The following is a 17,503-nucleotide window of genomic DNA, read 5'->3' as shown; positions in this document are numbered from 1 at the left end:
TTTCAAGGAACGTAATAAGATTTATAAATCTGTATGCCAGCCAACAGTTCTTAAAAATCATTTGAAAACCCCAGTTTAAATTTTGAGCAGTTCTTGAACTTGGTTCTATTAAACATAGTTTAATCATGAAAAATAATTCTGTTTAGATATTACAGTGTTGAAGTATCCAGATTTATCTGATACTGTTTACTCACCAGGGTAGCATAGGTATTTTGGGCATGAGGGATGGCTGTGGAGGCTCTGTAATAAATCTGCAGCACAGCACTACTCGGTAATGGCCCTTTTCCTAACAATGCAGAAGCATTTGAACCATCTTCCATTAGAGTGGCAAAGCGCCCAGGAGCCACTGCCACAGCAAGGAGTGACGGAGGTGTCTGCAAGTTAAAAATAACCCTTGTCACGTAAAGGGTTGTGGGCCACCTGGAAGCAGAGATACTTCAGGGCTTGTTCTGCTGGTCCTTCTTGACCCCAGGTACCACAGGGGACTGTTCTCTGTGTGCAACTGGAATTAAATTAGCTCCGATGTCTTTTGCCTAAATGTTGCTCTCGGTTAAAAGGGAGCTTTGAAGTATTTGGAGAATACCCTACGGTTTATATGCATTTTGGATAGGACTCTCGAAAGTGCTGAGGGGATGTTTTGGGGATATCGTTTCCAGTGACTTTTTTTTTCAAATCCCACTTTAGGAAGTGGGGGAAGATGAATTTCAGGGGAACAGGCAAGACGAAACTTCCAGACGAGCTGCTAAAATTAAGAGGATTTGTATAGTCAAGTAAAAATGGGACCGTGTACAAAAGAAACAACTGCTGACTTGCTTATAGGGAATCTGAATAGATGTTCTCGGCATCCAGAACTAACAGTCAAACATGAAATTGTGCAATTTTTAACCTCACAGTTGTGATTTATTTCTTTTGCATGTGGAGTAGTGATGGTCCTGAGCATGGCCTTCAGTGAACCTGGAAGAAAAAGGCTGTGTTTCTATGCTTGCATTTATGCTATGTTTTGTTATGTTTTTATGTTGCTCTTGAAATGCATATAAAGAACCTGAAAAAAGCTGCAGATTGGAATAGATGCAAGAAAACACTAAAACCAAGAAAAACCCTTTGTGATCTAATATATGTCCAAGGTTGTATATCTTACATGGAGCCTTTCCCAAGCAGACTTTAATGCTAAGTTGGACGGTGGGAGTAGGTTAAATTGCTCTGGCCCTTGGTTATGTGCAGAATACAGTCAGGAAGATTTGATGTTATGCTGCTGCTGTAAGTAGAAACATGGAGAAAATTATCCTAGTCTTGGATTCTGCTTTTTTAGAGGGAAGAGGTTAATTTTCTTTCAGCTTTTCATTTGAGGTTCTGGCAAGAGGTGATACATTTCCCCTTTGTATTGTATAATAGATTACATGAGAAGACTCTTCTGTAATGAGTTTGAAGAGTAGTTAATTATTTTTGAGATTGCGTTACATGTGCGTTAGGCTGATATTGTACTCCCCAGTACACTTGGCACAGAGACTATCACTCTGTTACTTTAGGCGGCTGATGGAGCTTATGGCTTGAACAGAAACGCTGAGGATTTGGTGTGGGAAGCAAAGGTTCAAATCATGAAGATGGCCTGTAACTTCTTATCATACTGATAAAATTATAAAAGACAGCACAATAATTTTAGGGGTTTTGGTGTGGCTGCTCAAGGCTGGGGGTGTTTTCTCCCTCCCTGGATACCGAGTCTTTGTGCAGAAGACAGACCAATGCTTTGCTGTTTCTTGCTCTGTCCCATATCTACAGATAAATCCTACAGTGACTGTTGTATAAAGTCTTCATCCTGTAAGGAGCAGACCATGAAGAACGAGGACAAACAGGAAGAAATTGCAGGGCCGTTCCCAGCAGCAGGAGGTGGCCTCGCTGGTCTCTCTGCTGTTTACTTTGAACTTGGCATGCTCCAAGTCTTCCTTGCCTTGGCTTCCAAAGCATAAAGCACACAGCCAAGCCCATGAGCATGTGATACTTGGCATTTTTTGACGTGTGTTGCGTGGTTGTGCAGCCGTAACTCAATGATCACAACTATAAAGGCAGGTAGGAGCACGCAGTCTACATGTTTTAGGAATTTTTAATCTCTTCATGGAGCATAGGCAAGTATAATTTCTTTTGAGAAGGAATCTTCTTCCTTTAGCCAGGGGGGTGAGACACATCAACCCAACTGCTTTGCAGCCGTCAAAGCCATGTTGAAATATTCATGTGTCTCACCCTGTGTCTGCCAACACACCAACAGGGGACCTCATGAGCTTTGCCCCCACTGCTCTGTTCTGCTGGGTGTGATGAGGCCCTTGTGTCTGTAGCCAGGGCTGAGTGCTGCTTGGGGTATAATAGTTACCTGGGGGAGCTGCAGTTCCATGGTTGCTCATCCACCAGAGAGCATTACACAAGGCAGATAGGTGGAATCATGTGAGGATAATTTTTAGGTGCACATATGGAACTTTTCTCTTGGCCAGGGGGTCCTGCAAGTGGTGAAACTCTTTGCTGCTCACCAGAATTATTTATTTTTCTAAGTCTTCAAAGCTTAGGAAAACAAGTTAGTGCGGTATAATATTTTCCCTTACCCATGATGACATTGGCAAGTATTTCAATTGGAGGACATTCACTTTTTTTATGATCTTGGTATATGTAACACTCAATAGGAGTTGACATGATGCTGGATGTCCATGCTCTAGCAAGTCGGTGTGGCTGGAAGCTGTACACTTGCTCAGAGTACCAAGCACGTATCGTGTGGCAACATTTACTTCACTTTGTAAATGTTCACTTCCAGGGCAGAAGAATTCTTCCTGTTTCTCAGCTACTTTCTTTTAGTCTGGTTTCGTCTCTTGTACCCACCAGATAACTACATCTTTATAGAATAAGTATAACACAGTTAAAGAAGATGCCAGGAAAAAATCTCTCAATTTTGTTTTTGAGACTGTGGCACTTAACATTTGGTGGAAGTAGCCGTGCTTTCAAATAGAGCAGCCCAGGAGCTTGTTTTAAAGGAACAAATGAAGACTTAAAATCTGACACATTTTTTGTGTTTTCAACTATCACATATATCTCCTGCTCTTGGGTGCTGTTTTGTGACGTTTTTCTACCAGATCTAGATCTTTTTTGTCAAAATTGAACAATTAATGTTTTCGTACACTGGGGGAGGGAAATGATTCCTGCTCTTCAGGGTGTTCACAGTGACAAAGGATTTGTGTTTCAAAGTTTTTGTGTTTTAAAATTATAGAAAGAACTTGAGTAACTTGGAAAGGAAAGTATTTTATCAGAACAGAGAGACTTCCTGATGATGCCTGGTGGAGGCAGAGCTGGGCAGAGCTGGCAGCAAGCTGGCGGAAACGCAGGACAAATAAGCCAGCAGGAATCCAGTGGCTTTGGAGAAGCAGATGGATGAATTGCAAACGCTGTTTTGTCCCCCTTTGTGTAAGGAGACATGCTTAGCCTTTGTGGCTTTGGTTTGCTGTTAGCGAACAGGAGGTAGTCACCGTGGCCAGGAATGACTTTTGTAGGATGAGTTTATCTTCCTTCATCAGAAGAGGACATGGAGCTAACTTAAATGGAGGGAGAAGCCCATCAGCTTATACTAGGGAGGGGAGGGTAGGTTGCAAACCTGAGGGATGATACCTGGGCTTCCCACCTTGCAGAGCTGCCTCCCGGAGGGACCCTAAAGGCTTGGGCTGGATTCACAAAGTCACGGAGCTGTTCTGCTTCAGCCACAACCCAACATCCCCATCCCATGTTGCTCATCCAGTGTGGTCTTGCTGGATCTTCCTCAAGGACAGGAAAAACAGGAGAAGGGGTAGGAGCAAGAAGCGGGAGGAGGGGTAGTGGTTGGCAGCCTGGCGTTCCCTGTGGGAACATTCAATTTTGCAATGAACCTCTTGGATTCTTGACAGGTCAGGTCTGTTGACCCTTCTGGGCACGCTGTGGTGAGTGTTTAGTTATTTACTAAAGCCTTTTGAAGGGAAAGTGGCTTGATGGGGTCTGAGGCTTTTGTGTTATGGAGGGTTGTGTGAGAATCTTTGCTGGGGTTAGCTATTAGCTGATTGTTTAATTATTTGGCTCTGTAACTAAGTAACTAAATGCCTTGAGCCTTAAGATAAGCAGTTCTTTGTTAACATTTTAATAAATGGAGACAAATAATAATAATTTAAAACCTAAGGAAGTATAAATCTCCTGTTTCAGTGACTGAATCTTGACCAGAAGCATGATTTGGAGTATAATTGCTTATCTCATAATAATCTGAAACGCAGCATTCAGAATGTCCCCGGTCCTCTATTGTGGGCATAGCTTTTATACAAACAGTATTTACTCCATTTGCTGGCTGGGTGGCACAAACCATGCTGCGAGACTGTATGAGCAGGCAAAGAAAAAGTTCACGTCTGTTTATTTAACAGCAGCTTGCTTTTCCATGGTGGTATTGTTCAATAGCTCCACTTCTAAAGTTAAAATACATTGTGTGCACCACTATTACAAATAAGGATGTAGCTGAGAGCCGACAATACAGAAGCAACGTGCCCTCCCTTGTCCCCCAGGGTTTAAGAACACCACCAGAAATTTTACACGTGCCTTTGTTCCTTGTTTGTTTTTTAAGGAGTGATAGACAGGTGTTATTCACATCAGGTAATGCACCTTTGCAATAGGAACTAATGCCACAATTATAGGATTTACAGGAGAATGCGATGGATGGATGTGGTCCCAGATCATCAAGCCTAGTTTGGTGGTGCAGGCTCTGCAGTGCTATCTCTTCCTTCTCCCATCTGGATATTTTCACTAAGGGAAAATTCAGGAGGACACTGCTGAAAACACTGTGGGGAGGGTACAAATGAAGGCCGAGCAAGCCTGCAGCCTTATTTCTCTGGTATGCTCCAAAGATGTGGAAATAGGGAAATAATCCTGATGTCAGCCTCGGGGGAACCATTGATTTGATGGTACAGCACACACATGAGTTCAGAATTTGTCCCTGAATTTCAGAGAGGTGTAAAAATCCTTGTGGAGTGTCCTGGAGAGAGGGTTAACTCGGCAGCGTAGGTTGTTTATGTGCTGCTGGGAATTTTTGTAACAGTTTAAACTGGTTGATTTTCGCAGTGAAGCTGTTGGGCGGACTCGTGCCTCAGAATCCCACCTGTTCTCTGTTTGCTTTTGGGCACCATTTCAAACCCACACTGGAAAAAGTTTATAGGCAAACATTATAAAAAGTGACAGTCTTAAGTGCTGCTACATTCTAGTTTGGCAACACAAAGGCTTACCTGAAATAACTCACTATTTCCAAACATGACTTCATTATTTCATGACAACACTTTGTGCTGCGTCTTCCCTGGTACTCTAGAGAGAAAGAAATGGAGGAAGATGATATATTTACCAAATGCTAATACTGATTTGAAACTTGTTCTTCTTCAGTAGACTGGTGATTTTCCTTGTAAAAGGATTTTTTTTTCCTAATTTTGAAATAAATTGCTGTTCTCGAGTTTGAATGTGGAATTTTCTTGAAAGATTCACTGTAAATTTCAGATTAATAGTTTAAAAAGAGATGAAATCTTCTCCCAGGCAGTTAGCAATAGGACAAGGGGGCATGGGCTTAAACACTGCCAGGGGAAATTTAGGCTGGATATTAGAAAGAAATTCTTTACGGAGAGGGTGGTCAGGCATTGGAATGGCTGCCCAGGGAGGTGCAACTGAGATTGGACATGACAATTGGTGCCATGATCTAGTCGATGGACTGGAGTTGGACCAAGGGTTGGACTTGATGATCTCTGAGGTCTTTTCCAACCCAGTCAATTCTGTGATTCTGTGAAATCAAGGAGGGCGGGCGGAAGATTTATTTCCTTTCTAATTGTATGCAAACAATCGATCTACCCAGGAGGACACTGCAACCTGTGTGACCATCCTGCAGGTTTCCTGGGGCTCTTCAGCAAAAGCCTCTCGCTCACTTAAAGGAGGGTTTCGTTATCTTTACCTACAGTGGCTTTTAAAAAGTTTAAAGAAAGACATTTAAAAAGACTTTTGTACATTGTTGGCACAGCATAAACTGTAAAATTTTCTTTGCAAGTAGAGGGTTACAAGAAGTCTTAAAAGCTTCAAAGTAAATTAGCCAGGTGGCTTCAACTACTTTTTTTTTTAATTATTATTTTTTAATTTGACAGTGGAATCTGAATTTAAAAAGAAACTCAAGCAGACTCAACTCTACTCATTACTGTTACAAAATACATGTAGAAAGGAGCCCGTGCTCCCTCTGGAAATCAGATTTCTAACAGCATGGTGTCGTACTCGGTGAAACACCTGCATTGCAGATCTGTGGATTCGTGATTGTGGGAGCAAGACTGAATGAGTCTATAAGGAGTATAAAGCTGTGCTGTAGCCTGTCCTAGACTTTGAGATGGAACTTCACACGCTAGAAAGTCCTTATTATAAAATGGAAATCCAAGAATCTTTAGAGTCTCCGTAATTGGCCTTGTTTATATGATTTTATGTACTTCTCTTGGCCACACTTGGTGTGATGCAACTGTCAAATCTGTTGTTCAAAAACCCATGTTTGCCCTAGGGAAAAAGCCAGGAGAAGCTTTGCAAGGGCGCATCCCTGGATCTGTTCTCCTGTTGCTTCAGGCAAGCTCCCACTGAACTCCCTGAAATGACATGATGAGTGGGAGGAGAAATTTGGCTCGCTGTTTTCAAGTCCATCAGTATAACTCAATACTGAAATGCATAAGTGTCCCACTGTGGTGGCCACTTGTGGTACTCATCGAATCGTAGGCTGTCTTGAGTTGGAAAGGACCTGTAAGGATCATTGAGTCCCACTGCCTACTCCTCACAGGATTACCTTAAACTACACTATTGACAGAGCTTTAGCATTTCCAGACTCACATCCACAGGCTGGCTCAGATGTGAGGCTTATTTCAGACTTCTCTATTGAAGATGTCATACAAAAATGACAACGCTGTGCCCCAAGGATGAAGAACACGGGTTCCAGAGTTTTGCTATTCTTCGACACAAGCGTGGACACTGAGGAGTCACCTATTTTAATATTTCCTCAGACTCCCAAGCAAATAAAACAAGGTGTGTGTTTTATTTAAGTATGCAACCAGCAATGCCCAGTTGGTGCCTGTGCCGGGGAGCAGCTGTTGGTGTGACCCGACCCTCCTCCTGGGCAAACAGGAGATGTCTTGAGGCTGCTTTCCCTTATTTACTTCTCCTGCTGGCCTTGGTGAGGCCAGGAGGCTTGTGGGAGGGGGACACTGTGGTTATAAGGAGAAACCAGTTAGAAAAGCAGTCGCTATACTGGGCACAGCTCAAGTGTGTCGTAGGTGTGGGGTCCCTCCACCCTGTGCTGAGCCATCTGGTCCCAAGTGCCAAGGGATGTGGTTCCCTGAGAGCTGGACATGGAAGAAGGTGATAAAGCTTTTTAACTGCAGGCAGATGTCATTTTCCAAGGGTTTTCTTTTTAAAAAGGCTTTGATTTGACATTCTTGTGATTTGGTTACAAAAGGGAACTGATGGATGAGCAATTTCGTTGTGAACGTCTGTGTACGCTGTGACTTTGAAAGCTTCGCTTGTGTTCCCGGGTTTCTGCTCTATTCTGCTCAGGAGAGTCTGTGAAATAAAAAATGAAGCAAAAGTAAAAATTAAAAGAAAAAGTGACTTGCTGGGAGCAGACTTGGCAGTGTAGAAGGCAAATGTAAAGACTTTGGGAAGGGTGCAGGGAGAAGAATAAAGGACATCCTGTATGCTGCATATAGGAACTCATGTTTATTAGCTTGATTAATGAGGGGTTGTTTGGCCATTTTTCCTTCCAACACAGCTCTTTTCAGTTTAAAAAAGGAAAAAAAAAAAAAGGCAACCTACAAAATTGAGTGGGGAGAGATAAATATTTGTTTAAATTGTAGATCTAGGTGCTAAGATATAAAACTGAATTTCCTTTCTGAGCTCCTCCTGCCTCCTCCAAGTTCTTTGAAGCCCCCGGGGTTCAGCAGCACTTTTCTCCCCAGAGATGGCTCTCAGTGACCATCGAGAAGGATTGTGCCTTAGAGTGGCACTTGGGACACATGCTGAGAAACTGATAAATAGCGGATGAACTTTGTTTGTGGTTAATTTATTGAAAATAAAGTCTATCCCATACTTGTGCATGGTTCAGTTTTACAAGACACATTGATGGGCTAATCTGGATGAGACCTTTTTTATTAAGCGTAACTTGATTTCTGTGGATGAAAAGGGCCTTCACTGACTTTTGTTGGAAATTCTCTCCTTTCCCTTCTCTTTCCTCTTTTTTCCTCCTTTTCCTTCCACCTTCGCAGAGCCGCCAACCAAATACCAAATCTCTCAGCCAGATGTATATTCAGCACTTCCAGGAGAACCGCTTGAGTTGCGCTGTCAATTGAAAGACGCCGTCATGATCAGTTGGACTAAGGATGGGGTCCCCTTGGGGCCCGACAATAGGACAGTGATTATTGGGGAGTACTTACAAATTAAGGATGCTACACCCAGAGATTCGGGCCTCTATGCTTGCACTGCCGTTAGGACCCTAGACAGTGATACTCTGTACTTCATTGTAAATGTTACAGGTAAGTTAAACATAGGTTTTTGCATGTAGAAGCTGTAAAATGTGATATAAAGACATGTTATGTTATAACGTGAAACAGTCCTCCCGGGCATAGCGAGTCGAGCTGAGTTCTGTAGTTATTTCAGGTATGTTCTCCCTTGTCCTGACCCTGAAACGGACTCAGTTTGTATATACTCTTTTTACTTCATGGGATCTATAATGATTAACAGCTGCTGAATAGCCCTCTGTTTTATGCCACTATGACAGGATTAAATTATACAGAGTCGCTGTGATGATGATAAAGCCAGTAGAATGAATACAGGTTGTTTTTTTTTTTTCTCCCTGTGCATCTGAAGAGTAGAAGGGGTGTCCTACAACCTTGAATTTAGAGATAAATTGTTCTGGAGACACTCAGTTCTGCTCAAATGAATGTCTTTCAGAAAAATTAAAATTGTAAGTGGAAAGAGATTTTTGGATTAGCAAACTCCCTTTGGAGACTTCGTAGCATTTCAGGAGTATTGGTTAGTTTTGTTAAAGTTTTATAAGAATAACCCACATTTTGTGGCTCAAGTTTTTATTTCCTTTAGCTCCTGCACAACTAGCATAATATCTGTTCTCCTTGATAGATAATCTAAGATGTAGCCCATTAGTTTATTTCTCTGCAAAATAGGCTGGTTTAAAGACTTGGTTATTTTCAATGTGCAGATGCTCTTTCCTCTGGGGACGATGAAGATGACAATGATGGGTCCGAGGACTTTGTGAATGACAGCAACCAGATGAGTAAGTAACAGCGAACTGCCAGAAGTCAAGATCCACGTGGAAAATCATGTTCTGTCTTTCACACTCCTGCCTTCAGAGCTTCTTGATTGTTAACTGCATGGGCTGTCAAAAAGTGTTACTTTTGTCCTTCTCCATTTTTCTGTTTCACATAGTTCATACCTTGGAAAAGAAAAATAAACTAATATTCTTCTAAACACGCTTTACTGGTCTGTACTTTCTTTCTACCTTCTTGCTGGCTTTTCTGCAGTTTCCTTTCTTCTTGAATTGAAGTTCCGTCTTTGTCTGGTTTAGAGTCTCGCAGATGAACTAACTTTCCCTGAACCGGATCTGAAATTTAACAGAAGAAACAAAACTCCAGCTCACTTTGCTAAAAGGTGGTATGGAAACTACAAAAAGCAAATTTAAGTCGTAATGAGGCAAATCCTTCAATCCTTAATCTCGCCAGAAATCTCCCCATGGAGAATGAATTTGGAGACAATGAGGTTCTTTTGTCTGCAAAGGACCTCAAGATTTGTTGCAAAGAAAGCAATCCAGCACTAAAACCACGTTTTGTGTTACTTATGAATGATGAAAATGAGCTAAAAGAATCTTAAACTTATCTCCATGCTAAACTTTGGTCCCTCTAGAGAGTTTGGAAAGCTATTAATAGACTCTAAATAGAGCAGTCACAAAGAAAAAAAAAATATAGAAAATTAATATTGGTTCCTTATGCCCCTATGTTGCAAAATCCCCTTGGTAACTGGTAGTTTGCTATCGCTTGTGCTTTGTAAAGTCAATAACACGCAGAACACAGAAACCCTTCATGGGAGGCGTCAGCTGGTTACCGGAGGCAGTAGCCAGGTATATATTTGCTCCTCAGCCTGATTAGTAATTGGCAGCTGGACTGTGAGCTTGAAACACTTGTTCAGATGATAAAGTATGAGCCTGATTTCACCTCCCCTAGTTAGTTATTGTTGTATAGGGCTGCCCTCGTCTGAAGCTGTGAAACATTAGATGCTATTTAAAATGATATAAGTTCTTAGCTGCCTATTTGGCCCCTGCCATCTGTTAGTGTGATTAACCCAGGCTGATTCACAGGTGCAGCTTGAAGTGGCTGAGATTAAGCAGCTGGAGGCTGCTCTGACAAAGGAATGCTGTGGCAAAGATAATTGGCAAGTTTGGAAGAGGGACACTGCCTTTAAAAGAAGTTGTCTAGGCAAACCTCACCAAGCCAGGCAATGTTAGCCTTCCCCTGAAAAGGACTCATGGGTAGAAATTCCTTTTGAGAAACATCCTTATGTCTGCTGCCGCTTTATTGTGAGCTTTATTGGTGCTGGTCAGAGAAGCACTTGCAATATTTTTGCTCTGTTAGTGAAGACAATTGTGCTTCTAGTCTGTGCTGATGGCTTTGAAGATTCATTGTGAGCACAAATGGGTTTGGGAAGTGAATATAGATAGAAAAAAAAGAAAAGGACCAGATTCCAAGGCAACTATGCTTTCTAATGTCGTGGTAACCATTCCTGCCCTTTCACGTAACAGGGAGAACTACCCAGTGGTGTACTCCCTAACACCAGTGATGTTCTTGTAATGTGAGCTATCATTTTAAGTTACTGTTAATCAATCTTGATTCAGGAGCTGGTGAAAGGCCACTGATGATTTTCGTCTGCCAGGGACGGGGTGTGTGTTTAGCAGAGGTCAGTCACACTTTCCCTGCTAAAAATGAAAGATGCCTCTAGAGCATGAACGTTGAAACATTTTGGATGTCAGGGGGATCACAAACCCTTGCAGTGTAGAAGTGAGGAAACTGCGAGAAGACAGATTTCTCCTGAGCAGAGCGTTGCACAAACAAGTCCTCATGAGATTGCTCTTTACAAGGTGCCCACAAACTTCTGGGGTGTCTTGCAAGCTGCAGATGGGCGCAGGGACAAGCACAGGGACATCTGAGTGCTCAACGGGAGGAGCTGGCACCAGAAAAGTGATCGAGCCACCACATCCCTGCAAGTAGTCTGTTTTCAATGAAAAGTTGCATCATAATAACTCAGTTGGATTAATGCAACTGTGCTGAAGGAAAGAGGGTTGTGAATTGGCAAGCTTGGAGCTGTGTGGAAGTTAGGGGTGGGACTTGGTGTGGTGCTTTTGCAAACTGCTGAAGCTTGCGTGTTTAGCATCTTCTAAGTCTTCCCTTCTGTATTATTTGCCATTCACCTTCTAGTTTTTTATATTGTGTCCAAAAGGCCACATCTAAGTTAAGAAACTGTTGCAAAATGGATTGATAACTGAATGAGGAGTTGAGCAGCAAAGTCCTCCCTGAGCGTGCGGTGGGGCAGGCAGGGGTGTGCAATGGCCAAATGCCCTTGACCATCTTTGCTGGCCTACCTTAGGCAGAGCCTGGGAAGTTCAGGCCCTCATAAGGGTCTCTGGTTGCTGCTCTTTAAGAGAAGAAGTCTTTAAGTGTTTCCTGAATCATCGTTTGAGCTTTGCAGATCTAAAACAATTTAGCTGATAATTTACATACAAATTACAGCTGCAATCATTAAGGATAAGCAATGGAAATTGGCCTGGTTATGCCTTTACAGATGGAAACAAAAGGCCATAGTCTTCAAAGGTTGTTGCTTTTTGATGAAACAATTCTGATAAAGTCCAGCTGTCCTGGCATGTTAATTATGATGTGATGAGGCAGGAAATGGCTGTAGTGCCTTCCACAGGAAACGGAACCTTGGCATTCTCATTCCTGAATATTTAAAAAAAAAACGCAAGGCATTTTAGTGCTGTTTTATTTACGATGGTAACTATTATTTTATGCTTTTTAAATTTTCTTTGCCTCTGTTACAAATATATTTTTCAGAGGCCAAGGTTCTCCAGTGCAAGCAGCGAGGCTGTTGAGGAAATCTGGCCTAATTTTCAAGGCCGCCCAGAAAATACAACTGCTCTTGAAGTCAGCTGAGGCTGTAAGTGGCTCCGTAGCTGCGAGGAGCAACTCATTCTTGAAAGAGGAGGGCACCCAAGTGTACACATGTGCATTTGACCATTTGCCCTGTGTGTATTTTTAAGTAAAAGGCATGCATAGCAGATTTCACTCTGCTTTTGGTGTCCTTTTAGCTTGACAGATATTTTAACTGTCTGAAAAAACACTGTGGTAGATTTGTTCCAGACTGCATCCTGAATAGCTTTTTATTACTTCCAGCTTTTGTTGAAGGGATTAGTGCTTGTGGGGAAGGTGCAGGATTGGTTCCACTGCAAAATAGTCTTCTCTCCACACAAAATAGCTGTGTTGGCAACTCATTTTTTCCCTTTGTTGCCCTGAAGAGGTGCCTTAGCTTGGTTCTGGAGGGCCACCTCCAAGGATATTGACCTGAGACTTACTTCCTTTTACAAAGCTAAGAGCTGATCATCATCAGTTCCTTTGACAGCAGTGGAAAATACATTGTTGGTAATTGCTGCCTCATCTTCATTATTTTGAGAGATAGCCCTAACTTAAGGGTTTTCCATAATCCTGACTAGGTGCAGGCAAGGCAGCAGCTGTCGTGATGGTTCCACTGAAGTTCACCAACAATTTATTCTGGAGACCCTTGGGTAGCCTTGAAGATGCTGCTGTTCCGCCTTGAATTCTAGTCAGGCGACTGGAAGCTTTATGGCTTTTTGTTTTTTTCCTTATCACCCTTTAAACAATTTCTTCTGGGCCAAGCAATGGTAAATTGGCACCAAGAACAAAAAAGTATCTAAATGCAATCCACATGCTGTTCTTTTCATGCCTTGAAGAATTTCAGAAAGGATGAAACAAGGTTCAAATTCATCAAATCCTGTAGAGTGGAAACCCACTCAAGGGAGCAGCAAAAATTGGATGCTGCCTAGAAGTGTTTTTTAATTAAAGGTCAAATAACAATAGCACTGAAAACCTTGGGGGGATTTGATGTGGCCGTTTCAGGCGCACTATTGCCTGCTCAAGGTGCTTGTCAGGCAGGCTTGGAGTTGACTACTTTTGTATTTCTTTGTATTAGATAAGTCCAAATAAAAACTGAGGTGTCCTGAAGTGAAGTGGTCCCCTGGGCTGCCTAATTTCAATTTCGCATGCAGGAGATTTGCCTGATTAGATGTAATGTATTTGCAGGGGAGTGCAGTGTGGGTCAGCAGGATATTTTCTTCACTAATGAGAGCTCTAAAAGCAATCAGGAGTTCCCACCCGTTCCCCTGCTGCTCGTTACCGCTATGTGCCAGAGTTTGCCCTGTTGTTACTGTGAACTTCTATCAGAGGTGCTACCTCCTTTCACCTGTCCCATTAGCAAAGATGGGATGCGATGGACAGGGTCTGCACTTGAGGGTATATACTGGTTAACTACGTTCGCTCTTGCTTTTAGTGAATCTGGATGTTTTTCCTCTCAAGAGAAATAATAAAGGGTGCTTTTGGGTTATGATATTCAATCTATAAAGAGAAATTCTGTGTGTTAATCGGATCAGAGCTGTATGAAAGCACAAAACAAGGGTGAGTGTTACGGTTTGTGCATGTTACTGCCTTTTTCTTTTTTCCCTTAAACATACTGAAGAGCTGCCAGTATAGATGCTGCTTCCTAGTGAAAAATGGGAGCATGTCTTGAAGCGTCTTCAGGCAGTGCTTTCAACATGTGATATCCGCATATTTTTCTCCACCCCCCTGTAATTCGGGAGCATTGCAGGTTATGCTGATGGGAGGGTTGTGCGAGGGGAAGCTTTCCAAGCAGAGTCCTTTCTCCCCGAGGAGTTTCCTCTCCCTGCTCTCTCTGTGGCACAGAACTGAGCTGCTCTTCTTCATTCTTGCCTGCATTCTCCTGGCCTCTTCTCTGCTTCCACCTCTTCCATGAAGTGAATTTTTTCCTCCCTCTGTGTTTGTTGTCCATGAAGCTTATCAGAGCACTTATTTTCCAGAAGCAGAGTTTTTTAAAGGGTGAGACTTGATGGAAACGGGGGTTATATACAAGAAAAAGAGAAGATGAGCTGCAGTAGAATGCGGTAGAAACCTGGCTGCATGAAACAGACTTCTTGTGGGAACTGTTGGTGGTTGGGTCCTGACCAACCCAGATGTCTTCATTCTGGGCTGAACCCAATGGGACCTTAGAATTATAGAATAGTTTGGGTTGGAAAGGACCTTCAAAGCTGATCCAATGCCACCCCTGCCATGAGCAGGGACATCTTCACCAGCTCAGGTGGCTCAGAGCCCCACCCAGCCTGGCCTGGGATGTCTCCAGGGATGGTTCATCCACCACCTCTCTGGGCAACCTGGGCCAGGCTCTCACCACCCTCAGCGTCAAAAATTTCTTCCTTATCTCTAGACCGAATCTCCCCTCCTTTACTTTAAAGCCATTAATTGGTTTTAATTAGATTAGATTTAGAGATTCAGGCTTCTCCAGAGCTTGGTCCATCCAGCCTGTGCTGCAGGGCAGCATCACCACGGGCGGGCGGTGGAGCCTGTGGTTCCGAGGTTGTGCCAGTGGGTGCATCCAAGCCTCCTATGCTCTGTAGCTGTGAGAAGGTGCATGTGGTAGACATGATGAGAAGTGACCGTGCTGGCTACAAAGTTGCTGGGTTGGTGTTGCCCGTTTGAGGTCAAATCTAGGCACTGTGCTCTGAGATACCAATACAACTGGTTCTGATGGTTGGTTGGCTTTGATTTTGTGGGAACTGTGGGCAGGGCCCAATAGTGGTCACCACACATTACCTTGTGGAGGATGTTTAGCAATCCAGAGAAAATATCCTTTTAATATATCAATACCAACATGTAATTCCACCTTTGCCTGGTGCAATTGTAATGTAATTTGGTCTTTGCGTGGAGTAGTTAATTCCCTTGGTTGGCTTTGTTTAAAGTCTTCTGTTATTTTAATGTGATCCTGGTTTTAGCAAATAATGTTAACAGTGATTTTCCTTGTATCCCTAGTTCACTTTAGTCCATGCAACAATTTCTTAGTGTTGCAGTTAATTTTCAATAGTTACCTGATTTTCTATTTTGATTACATGTACAAATTTGCTTTGCTTTTCTACTTCATTAATTTTAACACTAATTGCCACTTCGGGCAAAAAAAAATCACTTATCGTTCTTAGCATCATTATAAGGCTTGCTTTTGGAATGTTTTCTTTATCCTGAGAGAGACGTTGTAAAAGGATTTATTCCTGTATTTTCTATCCAGCTGTATTTTTATTTAGAGCGGGGGTGGTAGGATTTCTGAGTTTGCACTGATTGTAAGAACTGTTATAAATATTTGAGGAACGGAAGAGTTTATTTATAGTGGAGTGTTAGGCTGCTAATGAAGGAAATGAAACAGGGCTCAGAGAAATGGAGTTATTTTTCTGGACCCCTCTAGCACTAGAAATTCCACACTAATCTGATTTGCTTCAGGAAAACTCCATTGTAAAAGAAATTAATGTTTCCTACTATTAAACAGATCCTGAATCTTTAACTTTTTAAAAACTGTTATGGTGAGACAACTGAAGCGATGCCATGAAAATGCTGTGCAATGCAGCCGAAGTGTTGCGTGGATCCAGAGCATGGGGTAACCTTGTGTATGGAGGGTAAAAACAGATGGGTAGTTGTATGTTTTGTTGAGCTGTCTTTGCCACATTGGTACATGACAAATGACTGAGAACCTGGGCAAAAAGGGGGTTTTCCATGTGCTCCTCATGTGGGCACAGGCTTGGCCAGGACATGGGAAGGAGATGGTGAGACCCAGAAGCCGGCAAGAGTGGTCACTACAGTAAACATGGGCTCATGGACCTGCTCTGGTTTTGTGCCATGGTGTTGGACATCAGTGAACATTTGGACTCGGACAGGCTCATGAGAGTAAGAAATCCTTGCAAAGTGATCAACACTATTGCTGAGTTTTGCTGCTCCTGCGTTTGTAAAGATATTTTGGTGGTTTCTATGACAGTAACAGCACAGCTCACATTGCCGTGGTACACTGTAAGTTCGAGTGTGCTGCCAGGCAGGTAGGTAAATTTATTTCTCATCTAACAGATGGGGAAGGGTTAAGACTAAGGCTTCCAACAGGTCTTGTGACTTGGTCTGTCTGGCTTCAGAGCTGGGGTTCAAGAATTCAAAGTTTGCCGAGTGCCCACAGTAACTCAACTTGAGGTGGAAAGTGTTTGATTATTTGAGTCTACTAAAAACTTGGTCCCTCTGTCTTACTTGATATACACAAACCAAAGGATATCTGTGCTTAATTATTGGACTTTTGTAATAAATTATAAACTCAAGTCTGAGCTGTTTGCAAAACTCCGGTCAACACTTGTGACATATGATTTCCAGTCGTGTACTTTTCTAAATCATGCTGTCTTTGCTAAACGAATACGTGCTGTGCTTCATGTCTGTGGAAGGGGCTGGAAAGGGAGCTCAGCTTCTGAATTCTGATATATTTCTGGATGTGTCTCATTGAAACAGGGGCACCTTATTGGACACACACAGACAAAATGGAGAAAAGGCTACACGCGGTGCCAGCAGCAAACACCGTCAAGTTTCGTTGTCCAGCGATGGGAAACCCAACACCGACCATGCGATGGCTGAAAAATGGGAAGGAATTTAAACAAGAGCATCGTATTGGCGGCTACAAGGTACATTCTGATGATGTGATTTTGCAATTTCTGTTCTTGACGAAGGCTGTAAAAAAAACCAACTTGCTGAAGTCAACAGAAAATCTTTTAATGGCCTTGGATCAAATGTAGAAGCAAAAAAAAAAAAATAATTGTTTTCTTCTGGGGAAGGGTGGATGGTTTCTTTGGCGGTTATTTTTTTATTTTCTCAAATTCAAGCTTGTAGTGTAGCAGTGCAGCTAAGGATTATTTATAAAGACCTATTTGGAAAGCTAAAGAGTGACTTTGCAAAGCAGAGTAAGACTATTTTGCTCTATTCCTTTTCAGCAGCATTGCTGAAAACGTGACCATCCACCCTGGTGATTGTAGGAAGTTTAATAAAGGAAAGGTTTGGAAGTCAAAAGTTATTATTTTCTATAGAGTTTATGGTCTGTGAAACTAAAATGGGAAGCAGAATTTGAAGGAAACTAACAGCAATTACTTACAAGGGTTTGTTTGAATTTTAAACAGCTTCAGATTAGACGTTTCATGCTAAATTGGTGGTTACTGATTAAGAGAGAATTTTAGGGAGGCCAGCTCGCTCTGTGGGTTAGTGCACGGACCTTTAACCTCTTGGTATCTGCCTGGGTCAGGTCAGAAGTCAGG

The 17,503-nt window shown here is 42.4% G+C and overlaps 1 protein-coding gene across 2 annotated transcripts in view; it reads left to right on the top strand.

The window, feature by feature from the left end:
• Positions 1 to 17,503, top strand: part of FGFR2 (fibroblast growth factor receptor 2) — an 85,846-nt gene that overhangs the window by 11,966 nt on the left and 56,377 nt on the right. Inside the window, exons 3-5 of one of the 2 annotated variants that reach the window (XM_082054567.1) lie at positions 8,304 to 8,570; positions 9,254 to 9,328; positions 16,710 to 16,879. In XM_082054567.1, the coding sequence (XP_081910693.1) occupies positions 8,304 to 8,570; positions 9,254 to 9,328; positions 16,710 to 16,879 (512 nt within the window). The remainder of the gene's footprint in view (positions 1 to 8,303; positions 8,571 to 9,253; positions 9,329 to 16,709; positions 16,880 to 17,503) is intronic. The other variant, XM_082054568.1, reaches the window with a different exon arrangement.

Source organism: Streptopelia decaocto, assembly GCF_964273445.1.
Source record: "Streptopelia decaocto genome assembly, chromosome: 5".
Lineage (NCBI taxonomy): Eukaryota > Metazoa > Chordata > Aves > Columbiformes > Columbidae > Streptopelia > Streptopelia decaocto.
Note: the sequence above shows the minus strand (reverse complement) of the source record. Positions and strands in the feature narration are given on the sequence as shown.